General features: G+C 37.9%; 1 protein-coding gene across 2 annotated transcripts in view; it reads right to left on the bottom strand.

The window, feature by feature from the left end:
* Positions 1 to 2,658: 2,658 nt before the first annotated feature.
* The window catches only part of LOC131690124 (uncharacterized), a 73,205-nt gene continuing 60,574 nt past the window's right edge, over positions 2,659 to 15,289 (bottom strand). The window contains exon 4 of one of the 2 annotated variants that reach the window (XM_058975663.1): positions 2,659 to 4,245. In XM_058975663.1, coding sequence (XP_058831646.1) covers positions 2,847 to 4,245 — 1,399 coding nt within the window. In that variant the 3' untranslated portion in view covers positions 2,659 to 2,846. The remainder of the gene's footprint in view (positions 4,246 to 15,289) is intronic. The other variant, XM_058975661.1, reaches the window with a different exon arrangement.

Genomic DNA, 15,289 nt, shown 5'->3' with positions numbered 1-15,289 from the left:
ATTGTTTAAAGAATTCACCGGTCCATTCTTGACGGTTTATTAATATGTGAGCGTCTGTGAATAGTTCCTTGTTTTTTTTGGGACGAGATTATCGTGCGGAAGAAAGAATGCGTCGGACATGTTGAGAAGCGTATGGGAACGAGATTACGAAAACCGAAGAAAGAAAACAATGGTATCGGTGGGAAAGGAAAGGGAAAGTTGACGGACAAATCAATCGGTCAGCTAACAAATACTGCTCGTTATCGAACGAAAATCCCCAACACTCAAAGTGTTCACCCGGCGAGGAAAGTGGGTGCAAGTGGCGTCAGGGTGAGAACTTAGACCAAAAAATAATGTAAATATTGGAAATTTTTACAAATCGTTTTACAACTTTTTCAAATTATAAAATAAAAGAAAACCCTCTCGTCTAAACATAGCCAACGCGACTATGAATATAAAAATATGAGCTTTCTGATTACAGATTACCCAATTTGCCACAACTTTACTTAAGCGGGACCCATGTAGTTTCAACATCAATGAACTTTCAAGCACGAGAGAGATTTTTCTTTTAATCTTCAAAAGTAAAATTGAAAAGACAAAACATGTATCTTACAAATGAAAAAAAAGTTTCTTAACCCATTGAATATATGCTTTATAATTTATTCCCAAAATATGCTCAATTTTAGGCCTCGTGAGTAGAAGATCCCCTTAACCTGATGCACAGGCTTGCGTTGCGTTGCGTTGTGACGATGATTTTGTCGGATTGCACACTGACTTCATCATGTTTGACTGCTGATTATCTAATAAGAGTTGCTTAGGAAATGGTAAGTAGGAATTCATACCAATTCGACCCACATTAAAACCTCAACAGCATGATAGCCATCATTGCCGGCCGCCCCATCTTCATCGTTCACGGGGAAGGATAAAGAATAAGGTAGACAGGAAGTGTTGATGCTACCCCTACTTAAGGAAGGACGACGATTCATCAGACTCTTCCATAGGTGTCGCGGAGTTGGTAGTTTGGAAGGGTATCAGGTCTAGGATTCGCTCCAAGCAAGCGATGCGACCTATAAAGTATATTTTATTAGGTAGTTGTTTAGTTAGTCTTCGAGTGCACGAAGAATCGAAAAAGAAAAGATCTTGTTTAGTTTTTGGTTCTTTTTAAACTCTGGGCAGTCGGCTACCGAGAGTATCCTAGGTTCCCTAAACAAAAGCAATTTGAACTCGACACAGCCGACCGTTGGAGTATTGCCTAGGTAAGCTAATCTTATCTGCGTAATGGGCCGGATCACTATTTATTGAAACAGTATTTAGAGGGAATTTGTTACTTCTTCTCTACGATATATTTATTGGCTTGAAAACTACCGAGTGATAACACATTATAACGGAAAAGATTGCGCGAGATGTTATAAATCATGGAACGTATTTCTTATTTTCCATATCGGATTGTTTTTGGAATACAAGTATACGAGCGATAATAACGAACACTGAAGGGAAATATAAAGGACTGTTAACCTGATGCACGGGCTTGTTAGAAATAACGGAGCTTGAAATTAGGTTCATAAAAACAGACGCGGCGAATTTTCAATACGTATTGACCCGTGATCATCGATAATAGTCAGATTAGTCGTATTTGGGCTAATTTCCGATCAACTATTCATTTTTACGGCAATGTTTTCTCGACTAGATCTGTTCGCACCCTCTCATTCTGCTACTATCGGCAGAAGACTGATAGCGCCCAGTCGTCGCCGGTCTAAGGACCAAATGTCATCAATAGACTTAGACTCGCGTGGAGGCATGAAATAGGAAACTTGTGAGAATTTTGTTATCCCACCATTTGACGACCCTTAACCTGATGCACGAGCTTGTTAGCAACAACGGAACTTGAAATAAGATTCATAAAAACAGACGCGTCGAATTTTCAATACGTATTGTCCCGCGATGATCATCGGGACATTCAAATTAAAGTCTTATTGAGGCTGACTTCCGAACAACTATTTATTGAGAAAAAATATTAATCGAGGGTTGTATACAAACCGAACCTACAAAAGAAAACCAAGAAACAATTTTTAGCTGCTCAAAATATCCATTAACTGTAGCAAAAAAATCACTCTGCAAGACGGATGAACTAGCAGTTTCACGCGCGCGTCGTTTAACCCCCTTCCCTGTCAGGCACAGATCCTAGCCGACTTCACTAATGCCACTCCCGCTCGAAAAGAAGCCTCATGCTCATGCTCCAATCCGTCAACCTGTCGAAGTGAACGAGCTGACAGCGGTTGGGAACAGAACCTAACCCAGTCCCGAGTCTAAGCAAAAACTTTAAAATGTGGCCTGTACCCCGGTTGGCACCGCGGGCAGGTAAGGGATAGAAGTTCTGTAGTTTATTGCATTTCATGTCTTAGCACTAGGTGGATCAAAACAGGATTTTTATTCAAAGGTCAACAGAATTATACCTAATTTTCATCAGCTGAAAGTTTTAGCAATCCAAGCTACTGAAAGCCTAGAAAAATAAATTTGATACCATTACTTGGCATTTTGCTGAATTTCTGTAAACCAATTTCGCATTGTGAGATGATGTGATCCTGGATGGCTTTCTTTTGAAACACAGTAGATACAGAATATAGCATCTAGATTGTGGAAACATTTTTGTGGACGAAAAAGTTGAAAATCTGTATTCGGTTTCTACTGGAATTTTTTGTTTGATTTGCTATTCGGAAAGTTTTTATTAAATATTTAAGAAAAATATACATCATTATGAATTGCAGCTGCAAAATAATGCACACACTTTAAAAAAATTGCTCGATGTTGGATGGAACATGTTTTCAGTACGTATAGAAACTGTTGCATTTGGGTGGGCAAAGATAGATTCAAATATACTTTTGTCGACCCAGAGAAGCAGTTTGTAAAGGGACGCTGTTTTCTATATATTGTGAGGACATATCGGACGCTTTCCCACTGCGATGAGTTCGTTTCATACCACGTTTCTTATCCACGATCGAATCGATCAAAATACCTTCAACAGTTTGAAGGCTTTGTGCCCTTTGCAACGATAGTCGGAGTGGCTTCTTTGGTGGAGCAGGTCTCATTCTAATTGGACCAGAAGGCTCTGAAGTGTATTGCTCGTTGTTATCACTCTCAAAATCGAGGCTTTTAACACTTCTCACATCTCGCCGGCAGTTGGATGTTTCACTTGCAAGGGTCATCTTGCGTTTTTCTGTTGTACCATTGAGATATTCTGCGCTCCTAGCATGATTTCTGTGATAATGTGTGTGTCTCCGGTCGGAATCACTTTGTAAATCGTTGTTACTTCTTTGCAATTTTGATCCGTACTGCTGCATATACCTCTCTCGCTCTAATCTGCGTGCTTCCCGTTCCCTTTTATCGCGCTCCTTTTTCTGATAATACATCGCAGTGCTATTGCTCACATCGCTATTAATTGATACCTTCGAAGATGACATCGAATTCCTGAGATTGTGTCGGAGCACATTTCCACTCGTTAACTCGCCGTTAATCTTATCACATTCTTTAATGATTGTAGTAGTAGTCACGTGGCCGTGGTGTGTCTTTGGATTTTCATGATTCGGAGGAATCTTAGCGGGTTTACCATCAACAATGGTTGTGACAAATGATCCACGTTGATAAATTTGCGGCTTATTCTCCGGAGGTGTTGATGGTGGTGAGGTGATACTAATTGATGTAACGTGAGCTCCACCACTGCCGTTTATTATACTGGCTTGAGAACTTCCACTATCCGTGTTGTTGTCTCTCGTCGTTAACAACTCTTTCACCTGATCCTCAAGGTATGATATCCGATGCTGTAAACGGACATTATCTGCTTGGGACTGCTGGAGCTGTTGCTGCGAGAAAGGAATTGATTTCTTCCTGAGAATAACCATCTCGCACTTTCCAGCAGTGTTCATAAGCTTCTGCAACTCTTCTCGTGTTTTCCCAGGAATTATTTTCCCATTGACTTCGATAATTCGGTCACCTCGTTGAAGTCCTTCGCCTTCAAGTGCCCAATCCACCCAAAATCCAGGAAAATCTGTTCTCATGCTGGCATTCCATCGCCCCGGTGTCGCTTGGACGGCATGCAAGGTAAGGTTTACACCAGATTGGAGCATCCCGTACAGCGAATTGGATTCAGGTTTTGATTTATCTAAGCGAGCCTGAAGTGCACGCGCTTCCTCGACCAACGATAACAGCTGCAGCTCTTCACGACCCAGGGCGTACTCCAGTTCCGCTTGCCGTATCCGTATGTCGATATTGCTGAAAAGTTATTGGACGGAGTTAATAAAATATAAAATATTGAAGTATATAAATTAAGGATTAGTATGTTTTGAATAATGATTTACAGTCAATAGAACAAAGATTCCAAGAACTCATCACCCAGCAATACGAAGTATTAATCAACTGGGATCTTCGAGCAAGGGATTTTACACTTCATGTTTTTACCTTAAGTGTGTAAAGAAACTAGAACGTTTTTCTATTGAACAGCAGATTTTCTCTCAATTGTTAGTTGCATTCGCAGTCGACTTCCTATGCACTCGTACTACTGAACAGAGTGGCGAGTTGCAACGGAAAATGCATGAAATAATTGACAATATCGTGAAGAGTTCATAATTACTAACAGGAATATACTGGAGCACGCGAGAGGCATCAACATATGATGGGCCTAGACGCTTCTAGGCCCAGGTTGTTTTGATTTTAACAAAGGCAGATGTTCACGCAGAAAAAAGATTTGTAGGTTCAATAAAAATATGGATTAAATTCAATAAATAAAATTATTGGTCGGGAGACAATAAATTTATTTATTGAATTCAATAAAATTTATTTATTGTTTCAATAAAAAAGTTTATTGTTTTGCTTTCTAATAATTTTTTTATAGAAAATAAAAGAAAATTATTGAAATTAAAAATGTTTTTATTGAAAGCAAAAATACATTGTTTTTCTAATAAAAAAATATTGTGAAATTAATAATTTTGTTGGTTAAAGTGATAAACAATAATTGATTGAATTCAATAACACATATTTTTGGTTTAAATATGCTAAATTTATCTGCGTGTTGGCTAGGGCAAAATGGCTGCCTAGCAGGGGGCTGGGTTACAGCTAGTAGGAGAAAGACTGGGAGTTTTCCTGCGACTGGGGGAAGCTTTCGATCATTCTCTTACGTTTGAATCGTTGCGCTGTGTAGTCAGTAGTCCAGTTTGAGTATTTGACTGTTTTTGTGAAGGCCGTAGTTCTATCCGTTGAAGAAATTTGGCGTACCGTTCAAATTCCGTGGTCTGTGTCGTGCGTTTCTCGGTTTGTGAAGCGGATTTTTGTCTAGTTCTCGATCCTGACCGAAGAAACTGCGCAAAGATCGCTCGAGAACGTATTTGGCGGTCTGTGGGTAAATCATATTTGTATTTCCTTTATTTCTTGATTTTCAGTATTTCAGTGTATTTTTGGTAGTAATTTTGGGCTTTCCACGGCATTGCCAACGGCCTAAATAAAACGCGAATTGGGATGTCCCTCCTAGGGTAAGAGTCCGGGTAAATTAATTAGAAAACCGCTAACACATCTCCTTTTCGCGGATGGTGCTAAAGTGTTAGTTGGTAAGGTTCGCGCCATCTTCCCCTTAAACCGGCAGAGCGATACGCCACACGTAACAAGAGTTTGTTTTCGTTCGTGGTTTTGTATGCAGACGGAGTGAGGATTTTCGCGAGGAGATTTTGAATTGATCGGTGCTTGCGAGGTAACGAAGAAGACACTTTAAAATAGTCAGCGAAGAAGGAAGAGTATAACGAGGAGAATGTGGCTGATTACTTTTAAATTGCAGCAGCTGAAGCAGGATTTTATTAACCCATTCATGCCCATGTTGTTTGTGGACAACAACGTTTTACATTTCTTATAAAAGAAATGTATAGAATTCGCTCAAACTTTCAAGATTTTTTCCGAGGCCCGGAGGGCCGAGTCTTATATACGAATCGACTCAGCTCGACGATTTGGGACAATGTCTGTGTGTGTGTCTGTGTGTGTGTATGTAACGGACAAATTCTCATTCGTGTTTCTCAGCAATGGCTGAACCGATCTTATCCAAACCAATTTTAAATGAAATAACTAAAAAACAGTATGAACGCTTTTAATTTGTTTTTGATTCTGATGTTTAGTTTCCAAGATATGAATGCTTGAATGCGTAAAAATGGCGTTTTTTGCAGTTTTTTTTAATTATCTGCCAAAATTGACAATATAGATTATCAATTTATATGTTTTTAGACAGCTTTACCGAATACCATTCGAACAAGCTATAGATTGTTGAAATCGGACTATTATCAAAAGAGATATTTAACATTAAATGCGGACGAAAGATTTTTATCATTTCCCATTTCCAGAAATATGACCAAAAACATGTAATCTATTATTAACGCCAAAACGGCTTATTTTAGGTCAATAGTATCTTCGGAGAATTTAATGGAGGAAATATGCCCTTTCTTTTGGTATTGTGCTTTTGCTGATTAATCCCCCTATGAGTGAGATATTTTCACAAATTTTGTTGGAAGTGATTATATCGAAATGATGCCTTCTACAAATTTGTAGCTCTTACTTTTGCGAATAACTTTACTGAAGACTTCAAATATCTATTTTGAATACTTTAAAAGTTATGGCTTGTTGTTTATGGATTACTCTTTGTCGCCTATTTATTGCTCAATATAGAAATAATCCATTGAAATAAGCCAAACATTATTTCGACAAATCGAATTTTGTATTTCATTTTTCTATCTACAACCGCTAGAAATAATCACCGCACCGAACACTTCCAAGTTGTCTGGAAGGAACTTGATAACTTATCAGTGCAAAAATGTTCATTTGTGCGAACCTTCTGACTGCAATTTTTCTAACTAATGACCATCGGATCGATCTGAAACATATCGGAAAATGAAAAGCCAAATAAATAACTCCAAGCAACGGCGTAGCCCAGAGAAGGTTTTGGGGTTTAACACCATACAACCCCCCCCCCCCCCCACCACACCCAAAAAAAATATTGGATTGAAGTTGAAAATTTATTGATGCAGACTGATTTAATTCAATATTACAATAACAATTATCTGATCCGTAGATTGATAACCTGTTGTTGTAAACATCATGAGGACTTTTGATAAATTGTCGGAATGGGGTCCTGATATGTACCGGATCTATTGGTCTTCATTTCACAGTTGTCTAATAGCATCAATATCAAATCCCTGCCTGAAAACATTCCAATAGAAAATTACAGAGTTCTGTAATCAATCATAGTCCTCAGATTTATTTTCAAATCGATCTCGTTTTTGTAGAGATGTACTGTAATAAGAGTCTTTATTTAATAGGAAGAGAAGTTAAAATTGATTTAATGTCTATGAAACATAGAACTGCTCACCAAAAAAATACATAACTTTCAACATTTGCCAAAAATGTTTTTGCCTTTCTCATTCACTCTAAAATTCGTCAATCTAATCCCGACCCGGAGGGCCGAGTGTCATATGCCAATCGACTGAGTTCGTCGAGATCGGAAAATGTCTGTGTGTGTATGTATGTGTTTATATGGAAAAAATGTGACCTCTGTTTCTCAGAGATGGCTGGACCGATTTAGTCTCAAGTTAGTTAGTCTCAAATGAAAGGTACAACCTTCCCATCGGCTGCTATTGAATTTTTTATTGATTGGACTTCCGGTTCCGGAGTTACGAGTTGAAGAGTGCAACCACACAGCAAATTCCTATATAAACTGAAATGAAAAAATTTCAAAATCAAATTTGTATTTTGACTTTTTTTGGACTTTGGTACATTTTTGTCTTTCTCATATAGAAAGGTTATGCAATCACTCTAAAAATCGTCAATCATACCGGCCCGGAGGGAGTATGCAGTGAGGGGTAGCTACTTTAAAATTAAAACTAGTTTAAAATTTCTTAACAAGTTGAAAATTTTCGGCAGGATCTGGAGCTCCCGGACCTTTCTCCATGATCCGCCCCTGGTTTCAAGCGACGTTTCAGTATCACATAGTATCTCAAGATCGTGGCTGCGATCCATTGTATGTATGTGCAAATCGTACTGAACATGTAATATTCATTTCCACCATTGTATTGAACATAACCAGCCATGGAATCGTAGTCTGGACAAATGAGACAAGCACAATTGCACCACTAGGTGGATTAAGACAGGTTTTTTTGGGAATGCGTCGAGTTGAGACGAAAACGTAATATGATTAATAACGAGGATAACACTTTCCGAATGTAGAGAGAAATTTATGAAAAATAACGATTTCCATTCGATTCTAGCAGGTTCTGATCGATTTTGATGAGCATTTGATTTTTGTTGTATGACCAATTATATGTATAGGTCAAATGTTTAAAATCAGTAATTTAAGGTCAAGATAGCATCATTTTGAAACCGCCAACTTCGGAGGTTTAGTATCTTCGAGGAGACAAACGTTAAACAGCGCATCATTTGATAAAATAATTTTGACGGTATATCGTCCAAGAAGTATTTATGGTGATTTTTCTCAGGTTAATATTCATGACTACAATAAAGTCTCAACAAATTCGCTAGACACGAACTCTGTTACTATTTTCTGAAAAATAATTCTGCATAATTTTAAAACTTCAAAAATTACGGTTTCGGAATTATGCCGTTTGGACAGTATGATCGATTTTCACCAAACCGAATTTCTGGCTACGCCGCTGACTTCAAGTAAGTAGAAACAAAGTCGTTCTACACTCGTTCACAAGAAACTTCTTCGAATGCTGAATATCTGATTTTATCAGCCAAATATGAACATATGTTTGATGGGCTCTAGCAGACGAACAAGACTGAATTCGAGTAAATCCTTTCTTGAGCATGTTTTCTTTATCATGAAGATGGAAATATGCAAAAATAAAAAGTTCATCATAATCAGAAATAGTTATCAGACTACATCAAGGGACGGGAAGAATATTTTAACAGCTTCAGTTTATTATAAAGAAAAAAAATTGCCCGATTTAGTCAATGTCCCCATTTTGTCAGCCTAAAATACACCATGAGACTGATAAAAATGGGTCTTTATTGTATGTATTATTCACTGTGTTTCACATTAATAGGTACATTTCATTTTTGGGGATTTTTTATTGTATCGAACTACAACAACTTTTAGGTAATTTTCAAGGGGTTTTTTATAGACTTCTTCCAAAATTTGGCGAACCTATTCCAATTCGTATACCAATTAATTGGTATACTTAAGGGTTAATATGTTGCAGATAGAGAAAATACTGAAATTTTCAGCTTTTTCTTACACAATATTACGAAAGATTATTAAACAATTTTTCTTAATAAGTTTGTGAAAATTATAAACTATTTGAAATTTTTTAATAGTATAATTTTTTTATTTAACCGTGATTTTTTAATAAATAGTGACCATCGCTTCACAACATAGTCTATTTTTCATGGCTTGCGGTGAGCACGATCTCTCGAATTGCTGAACTGAAAATTATGGAATAGAAATTAATTTTTAGTATTCTTTACTTTACTCGCCGCGCAGATAGCTCTGAATTAGACCCGCTGGTGCCCTAAGACGATTTCGCTAGATTTTCAGTGCACTGTGCACACAGTGCATTAACGCAAGTGACGGAAGGTTATCGAAAAGTTTCGTGAAAATGAAAATTCCAGTAATGATGATGATTTTCCCAAACGGTTCGTTTTCGAGAGGTTTTTATTTGTTCTTTGGCATTAGGATTAGCGATAATAATTCAAATGAAGGATACTACTGGGAAGTCACCTTTAGAAAAAGTCGATGTCGAAGTAAAATTTGGAACTATGCACGCATGCACTTCAGAGATGGCGTGATATCCGGAGCTGCGATTTCATTTCAACCCTTTTTTGTGAAAATGGCGATACTTACAAATGTAAACATAAGGCTTTTTTCATACATGCGAATGAGGGCTTTGGAACGCAACCAATTAACCTAAAAATTTTGATTCTACGATATTGCTTTCTTAAACTACAGCAAAAAATACAACGGGCGAAACTGTATTTTTGTTTGTTTATTTAAAGTTTCGCCCTCCACGCTCCATGCAAACAAACAGGGCGATACTTTTTTTGCTAGCAGTTTAGAAGCGAAACTGTCATTTTCGTATTTTTTAGGATTATCAAGCTGATATCAGCTGTAAATAGTAACAATGATCGCTATTGAAAAAAAACCCGGACGAAATCGGTGGTGTAGAACTGTAGTTATTGTAAAAAAACGTAAGGACGATACTTCAATGCTGATAGGTGGGACCGAAAAAGTGAACAATCGCCAAAGGGTAAAGTATAAACTTCAAATCGATTAAAAAAAAATGCGATTTTTTTGGCTCAGTACAATATATAACCCCTTTAGGAAAATTCAGTTTTCCCACCTCAATTTAGATATTTTATTAACAGAGCATTAACAATAATTCGTAGCTATGTCTATTCTATGGGCCATTTTTTCGCTTCCCATTGATTTGATTTGAGATTTCTAGCACTGATGTTGTCCTATGCTGATTTGAGCGATTCTCTGAGTCCTGCCACTTTCCCATGTAGTATGTGTTATCAAAAACATCGCGAAGCATCAAGTTCTAAATGTTCTCAAACGATATAATATCCGAAGAGAGTGATAAGAGTTATAAGAAATGTCTCATCACACTGTTAGGTGGATTAAAAGCGTTTTTAACCAGCTATAACTTTTGATTGAGGCAAGATTTGCTCACAAAAACAAGTAACGCTAATAAATGTGACTATTGGCTTTCATTTGAGTGTGAACAGTAACAAGGATCAGCTCTAGAACTGAAGTTATTGCAATTAGTTTGATTGAACTCCGATGGAGCAGTGCTGCCAGGGACAGTTTACGTTGACGACGGAAAATGAATTTTTCATATAACTTTGTTAAGTTGCAATATTAGTGAAAACTGATAAAACTTATCAATTTAGATTATTTTTGGCTACGTTTTCCACGCAGTTGGACTATTGTAAATAATCTAGGAGAATTGTAGTGAGCATTGGAAGGTAAAAATTGAACCGCTTCTAGCACTGCCATGGAAGGACCTACATTTATGAAAAAAAAAATGTTTTTCGAGTTTCTTGACCTCACCGTTCTCAAGAAAAAATAGTTTTGAAACCCTACATGCACTAGAAAAAAGTTGGGCATGAAAGGGTTAATTGCTGAAATTCCTATCAAAACTTCAAGCTCCAATCGAATCCATATCGTTGGAATTCTTTGCATCAATTATTTGATAGTTTGTTTACCTTCATATTCAACGCTGCTGTTCACACTACAGAGTTAAAACACGTTATAATAATTAGCAACAAGAAAAATGTCATCAAAATAGCGTTAAACTACCTTTAAATTATAGTGTGAACGTAGTGTAAGTTTATATATGCAATCATATTTTCGATGTGATGTGCGAAGCATCACTGATGGCGTTTTACACCATGTCTTATTTGCGATGTTCTTTTGTGCGAAAACATTATTTTGAAAGTTTCACTGACTGAACATCGATGTTAAGAACCATTGAATATTTGCCTCAAGAATGATACACTCGGATGCGATATTTTGTTTCATGGATTTTTGTTTGAAAATGTTCTAAGAAAGATTGTTTCACGAATGAACCATGAATGAACTTTCATTGGTAATAATTTTCCAACAGTGCAATTGCACGAGTAAAAAAAATCTTCGAAAAGAACCTGACGCCCGACGACCTATACCCGTTGTGGTCTACTCGACTAGTCCCCGGCGGTGGATTTAGCCTAGATCGACGAAGAGTTTCCCGTCGATGATTGCTCTCCCGAAACCATTTCTCGCTGTTCATCACGCCATTTCCGCTGTAAAGCAGTCATGATCTGTATCACCACTCTGTTGACCGCGTTCTACGTGTTTACGTCGCTTATCATTCAGTAGACAACATTATCGAAGTTGATGTCCGACCCTCCCGTTTCAAACATCTCTCTGCGTGTTGCGTCGAACCTCGGATATTCGAAGACCACGGGTTTCTGTCTCCGTGACGTTCTCACACTTCGGGCACAACGGTGACGTTGCGTGCCCGAGCCGATGAAGATTCTTCCTGAAGCAGACATGGTCCGAAAGGAGCCATGTCATGTGGAAGTTCACCTATCCGTGCTTTCTATTGACCCACATCGACAGGTTTGGGATAAGCCGGTAGGTCAACTTTCCTTTCTCCATATTGTCCCATTCCTTCTGCCACGTCGCCATCGAGTCGATTGTCACCGCTGAAAACATCAAACGAACAAACCACCCATTCATCCATGCAGATTAGAGCTTCCATCCCGGGAATTGATTTCCCGGGAATCCCGGGATTTTTGGATTTCCCGGGATTCCCGATTCCCGGGAAATTGTGTTTTCTCATTCCCGCGATTCGGGAATCCCGGGAAAAAAGATTTTTAATTTATTCCATAAAACATAGATTCTCCAAATGAAATTCTGTAGGAAATATCTTTACCGGCAAACATATGGAGTGAGTAGTGAATGCAGATTGTGCTTTTCCAACTGATTTGCAGATCAATGGAATATATCTTTAGGCTCACTGACATGTTTTCGTTATTTTTTTAGGTATGTAGTCCACGCCATACTCAAAACACTGCTAAAGAATGGTGCATTCATTCAAATTTTCATTCAAAAATGGATTAATTTGCCGGCCTTTATACCGATCCATTTTCTTACAGTAGCGTTAGTAATGCGCACGATATCTCTGCCACCGATGAACCGATTGATCAGATTTTTAACAATTCTTTTAATAGTTTGTTTTAATAGTTAGATCTTGAATGAAAGGGCTTGCAATTAGTAATGAAAATTGCGTTACATTCTTAAAAAATGGATATGTGTTTGTTTCAAAACTTGGGATGGTTTGTAGTGATACCATGCTTAACGCAAACGCTATTTAAAATAAGGAATGTTTCTAGAACGTCTGCAGAAATATTTGGTCGGTTCATCGAATGCATATTTCGTCTTATTTGTCATACTGTAACTGTAATATCTGTAAATCTTAGGATGTATGAAAAGAAATACATAACGTTGTATCTGTCCAATATCATGCGCATCCAAACTCTTTGAGTGCTTTCAAGGATGCAGGCAGGATTTTTGAAGGGATACGATCAAACAATCCAGATAATTGCCCGTAACAGGAAATCGCTGCACAGTTCGTCCATTATCTGCATGATTTTGATTCACACTTAATTCGAAATTATGCTGATCGTACTGTGATGGAAATGGATTCCATGTATAAACTTTCCTCTTTTGATCGGAAGTAACTGCACACTACCCTGAAGCAGCTCAATCTTTTCATTCAAAATTACCAAAGAAGGTGCTTTGCATTAAATTGATCACATTCCATCGTATCGGAACAACTAATTCCAATTTTGGACAGTAACTCAAGCAGCTGCGTTTAGTATATCGTCCTAATCGTAATCGTAATTACCAAAATTTAGGTTATACATATAGCCAAGTAAAAGTCTTGCGTAAACTTATTGACAAGTTATCAAATGATTGAATGATGTGTAGGCCACCAAATCGCCATCTTCTGACAACTGCTTTAGTGCAGATATACATGCAATCAAACGGATTTGAAAACTTTTCAATTTATTCTTTTGTTTTCAAGAGTAACATTCACCTTTTTATTTTTCTTCTGTATTCCCGGGATTTCCCGGGAAATTTATTATTTATTTCCCGAATCCCGGGAAGCTGAAAACCGTCGGGAAATGGAAGCTCTAGTTGAAAGGCGGTGGAAAGGTGCGGTGACGAATATGTTTGATGGTGTACCTAAAAGGTTGAAGATGGTGATGCGCTTGAACTTGTTCTTTTCATAAATTATTCAATAAAATAATGAGCAGGAAAAAATAGCATATTATTTTGACATTGCTCCGGCAGAAAAAACTCAAACTTATTCATACAAAACCAGCGAGCAGTTCGCGATGGCTCAACTGAATCCGTACTGCTCCGGATTCTGGATCAACTTGAAGCGAAAGAGGTTCAGCAAATCTTCCTGAAACCCGCGGGCACGGATACGGTTACTAAATAGTCAGACCGAGACCGTCGTGATGATCAACAATTATCTGACGTATAGCAATAATGACTCCATATCCTACCTCTATTGAAGCTCTTTTGACGTTGACGGTTTGACGAATGGTGCTCGTAAATAGTATAAAGATACTCGTATATAGCAGCGAACAATTCATTTGCTGTTTCGTAATAAGCCAACGAAAGTCGTTTCGTGGTTTTCACGAAAAATCGTAATGAAAAATAAAAGTGTTTCAATAAAACTACGAACCATTCATCATATGTACGAAAAATTCGCATATTTTATGAAAATTGTCTGCACGAAATTAATTCCTAGCGATTTGCGAATATATTCAATCAGTGTGACATGAATCTTTTAATGGCCACGGTGCAAGTAAGTGGTATCAGATCATGTAGCCGAACATTGAACATCGTCCATAGGAGGATCAACCAGGTGTTACAAGTTATTATTCAAAATGATTGGTTTCGCCGGGGCTAATTTTTTGAATGGTAACAGCACTGAATGCCTGGCATGGTAGAACTCGATAAAGGCGACTTCCGTAAGCATAACCTCCATTTTCACCTTCAGTTAATTTTTTACAACACGTACCTTATGCGTTTTATGCTAAAAGGCCGGAAGTCATCGACCTCCGTATTTGGCTGGAGCACCATCTTCTGCTTCCGCGACTCACTCATCTCGACAGATCACCACAGCAAGAACGAAAGTAACAGTTTCATTTGTTCTTTCGACAAGTCACACAATATGAAAGGAACTGTCTTTGTCACACTCAGCATACTGAGTAGGTATCGTGACCGGTGTCTTTGGTGGTTCGAAAAAGCAATCTTCCTAATCATTCCTTCATTAATTTGTTCAAACCAAACAAATTTGTGAAGTCACCGAAAAGTATGTTTTTTCTTAAATTTATTTCTTAAAAATTTTGGGGCAGGGCTTTAGCCCCCTATCCTCCCCTCTGGCTACGTGCCTGTTAAGCTGTGCAATACCATGCGCATCCAAACTCCTTGAATGTCGCTTTGAAGGATGTAGGCAGGATCTTTGAAGGGATAAGATCAAGCAATCCATATATTCGCCCGTAACAGGAAACCGATGGTAGAATTCATCCATCGCTGCACAGTTCGTCCATTATCTGCTTGGTTTTGATCAATTCGGAATGATGCTGATCCTACTGCGACGGAAATGTATTCCATATATCACATTTTCTCATTTGATCGGAAATAACTGCACAATACCCTGAAGCAGCTCAATTTTTTCATGCAAGATTACCAAAGAAGGTGCTTTGC

This window comes from Topomyia yanbarensis, chromosome 3 (genome assembly GCF_030247195.1).
Source record: "Topomyia yanbarensis strain Yona2022 chromosome 3, ASM3024719v1, whole genome shotgun sequence".
NCBI lineage: Eukaryota > Metazoa > Arthropoda > Insecta > Diptera > Culicidae > Topomyia > Topomyia yanbarensis.
Note: the sequence above shows the minus strand (reverse complement) of the source record. Positions and strands in the feature narration are given on the sequence as shown.